Raw genomic sequence first — 14,403 nt, forward strand, 5'->3', positions numbered from 1 at the left:
AGGAGGGGGCAGGAAAGGAGGGGCCCTGGGTGGCCTGGGGGACGAGTGTGTGGTGCTGAGCCCAGGCCCTGGCCGGGTTTGTCCTGGTGGCTCTGAGCTGGGGGCAGTTCAGGTTAACGGAGGCCTCCTCTTTTATTCCCAGGGACTCATGGAAGCCGCCCACCCACCAGCCGAGCATCAGCTGAGCCCTGGGGCTGATGCTTGCCCACACTGCTGAGAATGGCACCAAGGCCCAGTCTGGCACCAGGACAGAAGTTAACCCAGGACACGCCTGGACAGTGATCCTGATGTCTGTTCTGAGCTGCTCACTCAAGGGTGTGATAAGTGAGTATATTATGTCACCCAGGGGATCACTGGCCCTTCTTGCCTGCTCCGAGGCTGGCACCTCACACAGCATGGACACGGGGCCAGAGATTCTAGTTCTGAGCCTGCTTCCGATCCACTGGGCCTGTGGGAGCAGTTCTGGAATGGAGGGGGGTATCCGGCCATCTCAGGCCATTTGCATATTGGAGCTACCCTACAGCCAACACGGCCTCCAAAAAAACAAGGCCGGACCGAGCAAAGGAGCACATGGGAGACATCACCTTCCCAAATCCTCCTTCTTCTCGGTGGGCTCATGGATACCCCCTGGCTTTATACCCATGCAGTGGGATGTACCTCACCTGGGCATTTGGGGCTCAGCCCAGACCCCATGAGTGGTTCAGGTAGTGCTGGCCCAGGCTGTGGGTGGAGCATCCAGGGCACTGGGAGGTGGGATTTGTAGAGCCTCAGCCACCATAAAAGCAGCTCTCAGGGGATCAGGAAGAGCATGTTCTCTGTTGCTTTCACCGCATTTCAGCAGTGTATCCTCGGTCATGATGGCAGCAGGGCCTGGCTCTGGGAACGTCTCCTATCCTCACGTGGCCTTTCCCTCCAGCCCCAGCTTTTAAAAAATGACAGTTGGCTGCTTTCCCAAGCCTAGAGGCCTGTCTATCCTGAGGGTTGTTATGTCTGTACGGGAGCAGACGGTCCAGCTGTGGAATTGGGGAATCAGCAGGAAGAGGTTTCCCCTGGAAAGCAGGCAGGAGAATCTGATATTCTTGCAATCCCTACTGGACAGCTTTTAAGAGCCAACGGGCTGGTCCACAGGAGCCCTGGGCCTCAGATTCCCCGCAGGAGTTGGTAGGGAGGAGAGAAATTGTAACCAGTTCGTTCTCAGCTTTAGGGACAGCTTGACTCTACTCCCTAAGGGTCAGACTCTGTTTTCTACTCAGCCTGGGCTTGCAAAATCAGTTTGTTATTGGAGGGTCTTTCAGGAAGTGCATTCTCGAGTTAAGCAGCCCGGGTGGTATGAGTGGGCCTGGATGGTGGGGAGGGGGCAGGGTACGGAGAGATGTCTGGGGAGGCCACGAGGGTACACGGTGACCCAGGCAAGAGACCTACTCCCCACAGTACACAGAACTCCCCAGAGCAATCTACATCAGCCGTAAAACAGCTGTTCCCTTTGATCCAGTGTTTCACTTCTGGAATTATTCATTAAGAAATCGCTCATTAGGAAATAGTCTCAAACAAGAAAAGGGCTGGATTCTTTTGTTGCACGCATAAAAGATGTTTCTCGTGGTGTCATACATAATAGCAGAAATGGGAGACAACTGTTCTTCCTTTGTTGAATATCTAGGTTAAGTAAATTAGGGTTTTTCACTCAGTGGAATATTACATAGCCATTAAAATAATGAGCACTTGGAAAAATGGTCCTGATATAGTAAGTGAAAATGTCAGGTTACAGAATAAGTACATTAAGGCAACTTGCGAAGTATACATATGAGAAAAGATTGCAAAGGGGGAAATGCTAATAGCTGTTAGTCTGGTGGAGTTATGAATACCTTTTCTTTCGATGATACATGGACTTGCTTCTTTTAAAACTAAATCTAATCTGGATGAACATACAATACACCATTAACAGTAATTTTCTCCAAGAAATAGGATTATGGGGACTTTAGCTTTCTAAAACTTTCCTTTATATAATGTTTAAATTTCCGCTGTGAGCAACTGTTACTTTTGTAATCAGAAAAAAAGAGATGATTTTAAATGCTAAAATTAAAAATATAAAAAAGGCGATACTTACCAGGAAAGAGGAGAGGAGGAAGGCCAGGCTAGCTAGCTGTTTGTATCTGCTCTCCTCCATGTCTGAGGGCCTGGCCTCTTTGCACCTGCCCTTCCCCCCTCCCTCCCTTCTTAGGTATTATTACCAGACAATAAACAAGTAGGAAAATGTCAGATAGTGATAAGTGCTACAAAGAAAATACAGTGGGATGATGTGGGTGAAAGGGAGGCTCTTTTGGATTGTGGGATCAGAGAAGGTCTCTGAGTGGCCGCTGAGCTGAGTCCTCAATGAAGAGCATTCCAGGCTGTGGACCCCACCTGAGGGGTCCTTTGCTTCCTGAGCCTTGGTGGACCTCTTTTCCAGGGCTGATTCCATTCCCCAAGCCCACTGGCCCAGCCAGGCTTTGCCTAGTGTCTGAGACCCCCCAAAACCCTCCCCCGCCTGCCACCGGATGTGGACTGGTTCCCCCTGAACTCTGACTGCCGCTGCTTTGGGCAGATGGCTCCTCTGGGCAGCCTGCACGCTGGCCACTGCTCTTAGCTGGTGTTTCCGTGGCAGGGCCGGGGCACGCAAGATCCCCAGCAGCACTGGGTGGAGGCTGGGAGCCAGGAAGGCTCTGAGTAAAGTGTGTCCTGGAGGGGGAGGTCTTTGAATGGTGCATGCCTCGAGGCCAGGTGGGGCAGCCACTGCCATGCCCCTGTGAGGGTCAGCTTTGACCCTGGAGGACTTTCTTGGGGATCCTGCCTGAGCTTCGCCTGGGGATAGGCTGGGACCCTTCTGTAGCTCTGACACTCAGTTCTGAGCTTCACTGATCATCTACCTGGAAACTCACATCCTTCTCCTTGCTTCCTTTCATCACTCCAGCCTTCTGGAAGCAGAACCAGAAAATGGCCTATTGTCAGCCGCAGGGACACTGCAGTGTGCTGGTTAGGACTGGAACCAGACTTACTAGGTTTGAATCCCAGCTCTGCCTTTTTCTTTTTAGCTCTAAGAATTAGGCTAATTATTTAGCCTCTCTCTGCCTCACTTTGCCTATCCATAAAATGGGCCTGATAACCACAGTACCTCCTCCTAAGTTGGTTGTGAGGATTATCTGAGTTAATGCATGTAAAGCACTGAGAAAAGTGCCTGGTTATTATCATTCCTGTGACTTGGAAAGTGGAGGTCTGCAGAGTCGTTGATCCCAGGGGGTTTTCCTAGGGGATGCTCACAACAAATGGGGGTGGGAATCTTCGGCACAGGTGATTCCCTCCTCTTGCTTCCCTTCTGACCCTGAAACAAGCCCATGTTTCTCACCCTAGCTTGATGACCACACAAAAGCTCAGGACGGTTTCAGACCTTGCATTTTGCACCCAGATGTAAGAGCAACTGCCCTCCCCTCATTGACTCTGCTCCCTTCCAGCACAGAGCCTAGCAGGGGACTGGGCTGAGGGTCTTTGAAGCCATCCCTCCTCTGCCTTGTCCTCAGGGGCCTCCTCCGAGAAGGGCTTTGCATCTCCCCAGAGCGTGGAACTGTAGTGATGTTAGTGGCTGGGGATGGGGAGTGAAACGTGGGAAGCGAAAGAGATGAAGGAGCATGGCTGGCTGCATGGAAGGGGAATCCCAGTTTTCTAGCAAGATGCTCATCTGCTTGGACAAAATTCCCAGAGGACCTTTTCCTGAAATGAGATGGGAGTTTTTGACAAAACCAAGGGCAATCGTTGTATCTGGTTTTACCTCCAGCTGGTCTTGGACTTTTATGATGGTCTCTTCACCCCTCCCAAGGGCTTGCTCTGCCTTCTGCCATGCAGGTGCAGGAGATCCCCAGGCTCTAGGGCATCAAGTGAGATACTCCTGGGGAGCAGGACTCTGAAAGCCAGCTCCCCTCTCCCCACCACCTGTACCCTATGAAGCAGCAGTTCCCCGCCCCAGCAGGACACCTTGAGTGCTGGCCCTCAGCTGGGACTCACGTGTTCCTAGGCCTTTTTGTCAAGTATGAGGGTTCTTATATTGGAATGTTGTTCTCCCAAATCCTGCTTGTGAAGCCACCCACTGCTCTCCAGACCCTTTTCTCCTGCTTTCAGTCTTGCCCACGCTCTCTTCCTCTTTACTTCACCCTGAGTTTTCTTTCCTGGGTTGCCTCATCTTTGTGTCAGCGACCCCAGGATGGTTGTTTGTCACCGGGAGAAAGAGGTCAGTGTCTGGCTAGCTGGTGGTTCTTCCAGATGCAGGTTTTCCCAAGGCTCTGATCCCAGGGCTGAGCAAGGAGGCACCAGAAAGGATCTGAGGTTGAGAGAGCTGGGTAGGGAGAGACCAGGGCAGGAAACAGGGTTCCCTCAGGCCCAGCAGAGGGCAGGTGAGCCTGTTCTAGTTCTAAGTTTAAGCATGGCTCCTGTGATCATTAGTATTGGGTTTGGGGAGTGGAGTTCTAAAACGCCATTTGTTCTAGTTTGCTAATGCTGCAGAATGCAAAACACCAGAGATGGATAGGCTTTTATAAAATGAGGGTTTATTTCACTACACAGTTACAGTCTTAAGGCCACAAAACGTCCAAGGTAACACATCAGTAATCGGGTACCTTCACTGGAGATGGCCAATGGCGTCCGGAAAACCTCTGTTAGCTGGGAAGGCACATGGCTGGCGTCTGCTTCAAAGTTCTGGTTTCAAAATGGCTTTCTCCTGGGATGTTCCTCTCTAGCAAGCTTGCTCCTCTTAAAAACGTCACTCATAGCTGCACTCCATTCAGTCTCTTTGAGTCAGCACATTTACATGGCTCCACTGATCAAGGCCCACCCCAAATGGGCGGGGCCACACCTCCATGGCCCATCAGTTATCATCTGCAGTTGGGTGGGGCGTATCTCCGAATCCAAACATTCCAACTTAATCCCCACTATTATGTCTGCCCCACAAGATTGCATCAAAGAATATGGCTTTTTCTGGGGGACATAATACATTCAAACCGGCACACCATTCAAGCCAATGTTCTGCCTTTGATCTTAGCATCTCTCCCACTGAAGCTGAGCTTCATCCCAGCTGATGACTATTCCTCTCCCCTTTGTCATCCCCACCCTCTGCCCCCAGCCAGGTCTTTCTTTCCATTTCCCTGTTCACCTTGCCTGGACCAGATCTCCTGGAGCAACCCCTCGGGTATGGTCTGAGCTTGTCTAGGTAGACTTCACCTCTACCTCCCCAAGTTCATCCTGCTGCCCAGAAAGGGAATCCGGGCTCTGGGCTCACCCTGTTCTCCTTTCTCCCATCCCTCTCTCCTGCTCAGTAGCTTTTCTTCTTTTGCCATAGGTTCTTCTCTACCTTTGAGAGCTACTCCTTTAATCTCTCTTCTGCTAATAGGGTTTTAGGCTCCAGCTTTTCTGAGTCACCTGCTCCAGGGTACTGTGGCCTCTGAGTTGTTACCATCTAGGAAGCCATTGTTGGCCATCCAGAAAGAGGAGATCAGAAGCAAGGCAAGCAGGGGTGTTGAAATCAGCGGCAAGGTGGGGAGCTGACCTGAGTTATGAAATCCACTCCAAAAGCCAGGCTGCTGCAGATCAGCACCCCTGAACAGGAAGCTCCTTTCCCTGGGTTCTGTGGATTGGCTGGAGTCAAGGGGGAAGGTGCAGATCAGAAGGTGCAGGCCTGGGTGTGTTCTCTCCTTGCCTCCTAACCTGTCTGGGTGGCTGGGTGGTTGGGTTTCAGGGTAAAATGAGGCAGGAGAAGCTATGCCAGAAATGCTCACCCTTTAATCCCCCCCTTCTTTTCAAGCCTGGCCCCCAGAGGGCTGGTTCTAAGACCACTCCCTTTAATTAAAATATCCTTAGCTGAAGGAAGCTTTTGAAGCTCATGTTCACTCTTCCTGGCTGAGCTTCCTCTCTCCCACGGGCTGTATGTGGGATTATTGTTTTCATAGGGTTTCTTGGCAATCTGGGTTGTTACTCTGGCTGGACAAAGACCTAACTTGCTTGGCAGGGAGGGCTATCCGCAGCTGGCGAGCACAGGGGCAGGGGCAGACCCTGCCTCAGAAGGGAGGTGGCACTAAAAATGGGAGGAACTATCCAGAAAGCCTGGCTCCATGCCAAAACAACAGCTACCATTTCTTGAGTTCTGTCATATTCTAAGTAGCTTATATATATTCATCCATTCATCCTTACCACAACCCTCTGAGGCAGATACTCTTATTATCCTCACTTCACCTGTGAGTAACTGGTAACTGGATTACTGAGGCACAGAAAGGTTAGCTAACTTGTCATAGATCCTATAAGTAGACAGTAGCAGCCAGAACTCAAATCCAGACAGTTAAGTGTCTAGAGCCCCTGCACTTAACCATTGCACCATGTTGGAAACTATGAGTTGTGGCTTCTTGTTGAGGATGGCTTAGGAGGGAGGAAACTGCATTAATTTGACATGACTTCAGGTTTCCTTAGGTTCATTTGTCTAGCAAATTTATTGATCATCTTCTATATACAAGGTACAAAGGCGATTAATACATATTCAACAAACCTTTTTAAGATAAAACTGTATTTTATAAAAGTTATATATGTTTGTTAGAAAAAATATACTGAAAAGTATAAAGAAATAAAAATCACTTATGACATCACCATTCAGAGAAGACTGTTGCTAATTTTTATGTATTTACATATATGTACATGTTTGCAAAATCAAAATCATATTAAAAATTCAGTTTTGAATGCTGCTTTTTTCTCTTGTTGTATTAAACAAACACTCATCAAGTGACTATGAGTGCCAGTCTTCAGATAAATCATGGCAAAGCAGAGAGCTGTCATCACAGGAGTGAATGAGGGACAAGGTGGCAGAAGGCTCTGGATTTGAGGGTGTTCTGGGATGTCTTCATAGAGGAGGAAGCATGAACTGGATCTTGAAGGAGAATTGTGGGTTCATGGAAAAGTGACAGCAAGTCAGAAGGGTTCCCCAGGAAACAAAACACAGCAAAATAAAGGTCTGGGGGGTAAGATCTGAAGGAGGGGTGAGTTGTGAAGGGCTTTGCCAGCCATCCCCCGGGGGTTTTAGCTTTCCTCTGTAGGTGTTGAAGATCTACTGAAGCAATCTAAGAGGGGAGAATCATCAGGTTTGCTTTTTAGAAGGACAGCTCTTTATACGTACTCTCTTATAGTGTGATGAGTTAATTGGAAGGGAACAGGGCAAGGCAGGGAGAACAGCTAGGAAACTATTGGGGTCATCCAGGAGAGAGGTGATAAGGGCTTGAACCAGAGCAGTAGCAATGGGAAGAGAGGACTGAAGAAGAAATGGATTTCAAAGATATTTAAGAGGTATAAAGGACAGGGTCAACTTGGTGCTTTGTCATGTGACTTGTTTTGGCCAACAGGATATTTGTAAGTGGGCGTGGCTTAACCAGGGTCATGAAAAACTCAGGTGCAGTTGTGCTTGCTCATTCTTGTGCCTCTGCCCAGCCAAGCACAGAACAGAACCTGCAGATAACCCACAGTTCCCTGATCAAGGCCAGCCAAGATCTGCCAACTCCAGCCAACCCAAGACATGTGAGCTGTAATAGTGAATGATAGTTGACTTAAGCTGCTGAGTTTGGGGATGATTTGTTACGCAGCAATTGTTATCTGATTAAGGAATGTCTTCGTTCTTTTATTGAATGTTTACTGTGTGCCGGACACCGTTCCGGACCCTGGGATACTGGGATACAGAGCTGAACCAGGCAGACAAAATCCTTATTCTCAAGGAACTCACATTAGAGTGGGGATGTAGTACAGGAAGCAAGAATGACCCCAGGGTCTCTGGCTTCCAACTGGGTGCATGCTGGTGCTATTAACCAGAATGGAGACATAAAAGAAAAACAGTTTTGGGGGAAAAGATTATGAGTTTGATTTTAGAAAAGAGTTTGAGATGCCTGTGGGATATTTAGGTGGAGGAGTCCAGAAAGGAGTAGGATATATACAAGGAGAACACATGAAAGAGGCCTGACTAGACACTGAATGTGATCAACATAATATAACAGAAAATAATCTGTACCAAAGAGAGACAGAATAAGTGCTGCGGAAATTCAGAGGAGGGAGGGAGGACTTATGGTTACGGAGCTGAGAAAAGATTTTGATCTGCAGGTAACCTGTAAAAACTGCAGAGTTTGTACTTGTGGAGGTGAGAGGAGAAGGGCATATCAGACAGAATGGATACGATCAACAAAGGCATGGAGGTCAGACAGGAAAAGCAGGACTGAGAATAAGGCCGAAATGAAAAAGTAGATTGGGGCAAGACCATGAAGACTCTTGGATGGCAAACCAAGGATATTGTCGTTTTTCATTAAGAAATGGGCAGCCATAAATGTTTTTGAGCCGGGGACTGACCTGAGGCATGTATGTGCAGGAGACAGGCAATATTATGCAGTAGGATGAGCTTTGACATAGTAATCAAGGGATATGAATTCTAGTCTCAGCTCTGCCATTTTACTAGCCCTGGGATTTGGGGCAAGTGACTTCCCCTCTCTAAGCCCCAACTGCCTCACCTAAAGCCATGGAAGTAACACTGCCTGCCCCTCACAGGAGTTTTACTTTTGCAAGAACCAATGACAAAAATGGGAAACATGAGCGCCCGGAAGACGGCAGAACAATGCATGAGGGTGGGAATTATTCTGACTAGATCTGCTTTAGCTGATTGGTGAGAGTGGGATACCCTGACAGGTGGGTAGACTGCAGATGTCACCTCGATAACTTCGGGCCTCTCTCTCACCTTGGAGAGGGCTTGGCAGAGATGTCCACTGGCAACTGGCGGTTCATGTTCTCCTGCCTTGCCTTCCTGTTCTTGATACAGGCCGAAACTCTCCACCCCATTGTCGGCATAAACGACACGAGTCATTTAGAGTGCCTGCTTGGTAGAGGCCTCGTGCCAACACCGCAGAACAGAGGATTGTAAAACACCCCTGCCCTCAAGGACTTCATGGGCTAGTTGGATCATGAAGGCATGTACCTCAAAATAGCAAATAGGGTGGCATTTGATAAAGGACCAAATGTGTGGTCCAGACAGTGAGTCGCTGGTGGAGGGCTAGGAGAAAGCAGAGCCTGTGGGCTGGGCCAGTCTTCAGGGGAACAAGATGGGAGCTGGACTTTGAGGTTTGGGTGGGATTTGAAAATGAAGAGGGGGAAGGGAATAAGAATTGAGGGGAGGGCTCTCTCCTCTGCCCACCCACTTAATTTCTTCTCAATATTGAAAATAAACAAACAAAAACATTTAAAGTAGCAATTAAAGACGTGTTACTTAGAAAGATCTCAGAAATGTAAGTGAGGTGGAACTGCCTTGAGAAGAAGTAGGGGAAGAGATGGGGTCCCCAGTGGATGGGCCTAGCGAGGAATCAGCTAGTAGCCCAGAGCTGGGAGTAATCAGTGGGCTAGGGCAGCCAATCCTTCAGCTGGTCATGGATAATCCAAAAAAGTTATTATTGGGCATTGTGCTGGTTTGGATGTATTATATCTCCCAAAACAACATGTTCTTTGATGCACTCTTATGGGTTGTTGATTAGGTTGGAATCCTTTGACTGAGTGTTTCCATGGAGATGTGACTCAATCAGCTGTGAGTGAAATGTTTGATTGGATAGTTTCCATGGAGATATGGACCCTGCCCATTCAGGGTGGGTCTTGATTTAATCACTGGAGTCGTCTAAAAAAATTCACAAAAAGAAGAACCTCAGAGCAGCTGAGAGTGACATTTTGGAGAGCAGCTGAGAGAGACATTTTGGAGATGGCCACTGAAAGCAGACTTTTGCTGACACTTTAGAGATGCTAGCCCAGAGCTTGCTCCAGAGAAGCTAAGAGAGGACAAAACACCCCGAGAGCAGCAATTTGAAGAATGCCCAGCAGCTGAGAGAGGAGCTGGAACACAACCTGGGATCAGCAGACGCCAGCCACATGACTTCCCAGCTAACAGAGGTTTTCCGGATGCTGTTGGCCTTCCTTCGGTGAGGGTATAATCGTGTTGATGCCTTCATCTGGACATTTTCATGACCTTCAGACTGTAAATTTGTAACCAAATAAACTCCCTTTATAAAAGCCAATCCATTTCTGGTATATTGCATGATGGCAGCATTAGCAAACTGGAATAGGCATGCAGTATTTGAGGAGCGTTGCTTGGAAAAAGCCAGTGGAATTGTTTATTATCTTCCTTTTATTTCTCATGCCTGCCTGGCTAAAGTATAAACAAAATACTTTATTTTCGGAATAAAGTATGAACCTGAAATAAGGTAAAGAAGATGTTTGGTAACCAGAGAGGAAGGAGAAAGGTAGAGACTGGCAGGTTTGAAACCCCAGAGACTGGGGCTGGGTGGTGGGAAGGCAGAAGTGGGGGCTCCCTCCGTGTCCCTCATCTGTCTCCTTTGTGTCCCCTGCAGCTGGCCCCGGTGGGCACCATGGCTTCTGCCGAGCCCCTGACGGCGCTGTCCCGCTGGTACTTGTACGCCATCCACGGCTACTTCTGCGAAGTGATGTTCACGGCGGCCTGGGAGTTCGTGGTGAACTTTAACTGGAAGTTCCCAGGGGTCACGAGCGTGTGGGCCCTCTTCATCTACGGCACCTCCATCCTCATCGTGGAGCGCATGTACCTGCGCCTTCGGGCACGCTGCCCCCTGCTGGTGCGCTGCCTCATCTACACACTCTGGACCTACCTGTGGGAGTTCACCACCGGCCTCATCCTGCGCCAGTTCAACGCCTGCCCCTGGGACTACTCCCAGTTCGACTTTGACTTCATGGGCCTCATCACCCTGGAGTACGCCGTGCCCTGGTTCTGCGGGGCCCTCATCATGGAGCAGTTCATCATCCGCAACACCCTCCGCCTCCGCTTTGACAAGAACGCTGAGCCGGGGGAGCCCGGGGGCCCCCTCGCCCTGGCCAACGGCCACGTCAAGACTGACTGAGTCATGGGGGGAGCTGGTGGGTGGGGCCCGGGGGTCTCCCATGGAATCCATGGTCAATGGCCAAGCCCCCCCTGTACAGCACAAGCCCTGCCCCCCTGCCTCCATAGCCTCCACTGTGGGCTGGTGTTGGGGTCAAGGGTTGGGGTCTGGGGGATGTTGGGGCAGCAGAGGGACACTGGGGAGGGTCCATGAACTTTGGCCTAGCTCGGAAGATGGCGGCCTGCGGCTGGGCAGTGATGGGGCTACGTGGTTGACTTGGGAAGCAGCAGGCCCTGTCCTTGCTAAGGGTTGTTGAGAAGGGGGTAGAAGTTGAGAGGCAAGGCCTGAACAGGCTTTGGGCTCTGATGTGAGTGTAGCTGGGCTTTGGCTGGTTCCATTAGGCAATATTCAGGTGCTTGCTTGCAACCAATACCTCCCTGGGGGCCTGCTGAGCTGTAGCCTAAGGAGAGACTGGGCAGCAGTGCTGGTCTGCAAGGGCTGGGAGGCCTTCCCTTGGCTCCTCTCCCCTCCCCCAGGGCCCCACACTGCTCCCTCTCCCTTCTGGGGCCCCCCTGGTGCTGGATTCCCACCAACCTTGGGCTTTTGCAGGTTTCAATCCATCCCCGTGTGTTCGGTGGCGTTTCCCCCTTTTCTCTCTTACGTTCAAGGCCTTTACCAGTAAGCAGTGCTTTTATTCTTGTCAGTCACCCCACCCGCCCCCAGCCCCATCCCCAGCTCCCTCACCAACACAGCAGCTGCCAGTTAAACCCTGAGAGACCCCACCCTTGCCCTCTTGCAGCCTCTCCTCCACTACGCTGGCCTGATGCCTGGGGAGTTCCCACTCTACGCCTCCCCACCCAGGTCTCCTGGGCTCTGTCATTGCCCCTGGTGCTTTTCTCCGTGCCCCCTCCCCACAGTGGCCCAGCTGAAAACAAATGCTACCCTCCAATGCATAGTCAGGCCAAGAAAAGTTCTGCAGACCCATAATGGGGGACTTAGAGACAGGTCTGTCTGGTGGGGGTAAAGGCAGTTTTCAGTCACCTCTGCCCTGGCTGGATTATTTTTACGTCAATCAGGAGCAATCAAACTTTCCAGGGGTGGAGGAGCAGGTTGCCGGTGTTAGAGACCCATGGAGTATTGAGTGAGCATTGAATTCAGCCTTGGAAGGTTCTTTGGAGCATACATAGTGGGAAGGGAGCAGTTCTGGTTCTGTTGCCAAACCTGCTTAGGGCTGTCCCCTCTCCCCCCACCTCAGCAAGGCTGCCCCTGTGTGCTTACTCCTGAAACAGTGTTAGCCCTGCCACATCTTGAGCATCACCACCGTGGTTGCTCCCCTCCCTGTGACAGGTCCATTGCTGGCAGTGGACAGGTGAAATCCTCACTCCAGCCCACCTCTGGCGCTACCCCTACTGCCTGAGAACGCAGCCCATCCCCTGGTACATGGTCTCTCGACTATACTAGAACTCTCTTAGTAGAAATTAACATTTCCCTTCAGATCATTAAAGAGTATTGATATGATAATACACCTATGGAGAGAATCTCCTGTTGCTTGCTGTGCAGCTAGAGCTTGCAGACAGCACAGGCCCGGGCAAGTGGGGACGGGAGTGGAGTCCTGGGTCGGGAGAGGCTGGAGAGCCTGACTTGGGCAGGATTATTTCCTGCAGTTGGTCCTGCCCAGGCCAGGATGAAGGGCATTTCCCAGCCTCTCTTTCCTCAAATCCAGGGATTAACTCCATTCTGCAGGAGCCAGCCCTGCCTTTGAGTTTACTGTGGCTCCACTTCCAGGGCCTTAGGGGTTATAAGGGGGAAGGGAGGGTAGATTGCTTTCCTTCTACAGGTAGAGGAGATTTCAGAGAATATCGTTTGGCTCCTCTGTTCCCTCCAGATCTCTCCCTTTACTCCACGTTATCTCAGTCTCCTGGTCCCCAGCACCCCTCCAGGCCCCCCACGTGGGCCCCTAGACCACACCATCCACCTTCACTCCCCCTTCCATGACTGAGTCTGGTCAGCTTGCCAGTGTCTCCCAGCTTAGGGCCTCCATGATTCTCAGCCAGAGCAAGACCTTGGATGCCCCATGGGCGTTCACCACTCCAGCTGTGGCCCCGTGGACATTCCCTGGCACCATCTCTTCGGGCCCAATATGGTCCCAAGTGTAAGAGCTCCTGGAGCAAACCTGCCTGCCAGGAAACTCAGAGTTTCATCTAGGTGCCCCATTGCGCCTACTGCCCCTCGTAGGGCATGGAGACCCCAGCAAAGAGAGGCAGCAACCCACGGCCTGGCCACGGGGTCTGTAGGTTCAGCTCTCACCAGGGGTAGCCCACACTTCAGTTCTTGCTTTTTTTTGGGGGGGGGGGGGATCTGCAGGGCCCTAATTCCTTAGTACCCAGGGACTCAAAATGTGGTGTCATCCCAGCCCTGCCAAAGCAGCGGGGTACTGGTGGGGAGAGTCTGCTCACTGCTTATGAACCTCTGGGCCTCTCCACTGGACACAGCAGAATCTCTGCCTTACAGATAGCGATACGCTGCCCTGCATGGTAGAACTGCTTCTGATGCCCCCCTCCCCTCCCTGGATCCTGTCCCCTCTCTGATGCCAGTGAGGCACAATGGCCTATGCTTATTCACAGCAATAATACCCAGGGGGTGCCCGTGATGTCCTTTTGTCCCTCGCTCTGTATGGGTCTCTTGGGGAGGCAGCCACTGAGTGGGTCAGTTCATGAAAACCTGTCTTTATGAAGCTTTGGACTGTGCAGCCACCATCATCACAGGATGCAGAAAGGAGAGAGGCTCCCAGCCTTGAGAAGCTTGTGGCCAAGGCAGGGAGAGTGAGTGCCTTCCACCCTGAGGCCACCCAGACCTGGAGAAGCTGCAGGCCCCGACTCTGCACAAGGGCCTTTGAAGTGGGTGGGACTGTCTGCGGGCAGCGCTTCAGAAGGACACGTGCTTGGTGTGTGCACCCATCGCCTGCTCTGTATCTCCCTCCGTTGGTCTCTATGTCTCTTCCTTTTCACATCCGTGCACATAAAATATACTGGTGTTTGTGTTCCAGGGTTGCCTCCGATCTCTCTCTGTGTTTCCTATTTTGGAGCCCCTTTGCCAGCAGCTGCTGGAGGCTGACAGCCTGACGTCACGGGGTCCTGCACCAAAATGGTGGCCAGTGGAGCCCCTCCCCCACTGTGGGGAAGACAGGTGGCAGTGCCTGGCAGTCCTCACTTTCTCTTCTCTGACCCTCTCTGGTAACCTGAATCACCCCCAGGAGGTGAACTCTGATAAGGCCTTTGCCCCAGGCTGCGTGGAGATGGGGAAGGCCTGGGCAGGATCTAGTTTGGCTATGTTTGTGCATGAGATGAGCCCCTCTTGAGTACCCTGGCCATGGGGTCTGATGGAGGAGGCTGAAGTTACCCTAAAGAGCTGGAAGGCTAGAGCCCCTTACTTTACATAACTTTGAAAGTCATGCCTTGATAAAAATGTGAGGTCTGAGAGG

At 51.0% G+C, this 14,403-nt stretch overlaps 1 protein-coding gene across 8 annotated transcripts in view; it reads left to right on the plus strand.

The window, feature by feature from the left end:
• Positions 1 to 13,967, plus strand: part of TMEM229B (transmembrane protein 229B) — a 49,608-nt gene extending 35,641 nt beyond the window's left edge. For 4 of the 8 annotated variants that reach the window (XM_037832482.1, XM_037832480.1, XM_037832481.1 and 1 more), the window contains exons 2-3: positions 143 to 324; positions 10,422 to 13,967. In XM_037832482.1, the coding sequence (XP_037688410.1) occupies positions 10,440 to 10,943 (504 nt within the window). In that variant the 5' untranslated portion in view covers positions 143 to 324; positions 10,422 to 10,439 and the 3' untranslated portion in view covers positions 10,944 to 13,967. Of the gene's footprint in view, positions 1 to 142; positions 325 to 9,557; positions 9,617 to 9,939; positions 9,993 to 10,421 lie in introns of those variants that run through there. The other 4 variants (XR_005216307.1, XR_005216306.1, XM_037832485.1 and 1 more) reach the window with 3 other exon arrangements.
• The last annotated feature ends 436 nt before the right edge of the window (positions 13,968 to 14,403 follow it).

The sequence above is a fragment of the Choloepus didactylus genome, chromosome 4 (assembly GCF_015220235.1).
Source record: "Choloepus didactylus isolate mChoDid1 chromosome 4, mChoDid1.pri, whole genome shotgun sequence".
Taxonomy (NCBI): domain Eukaryota; kingdom Metazoa; phylum Chordata; class Mammalia; order Pilosa; family Megalonychidae; genus Choloepus; species Choloepus didactylus.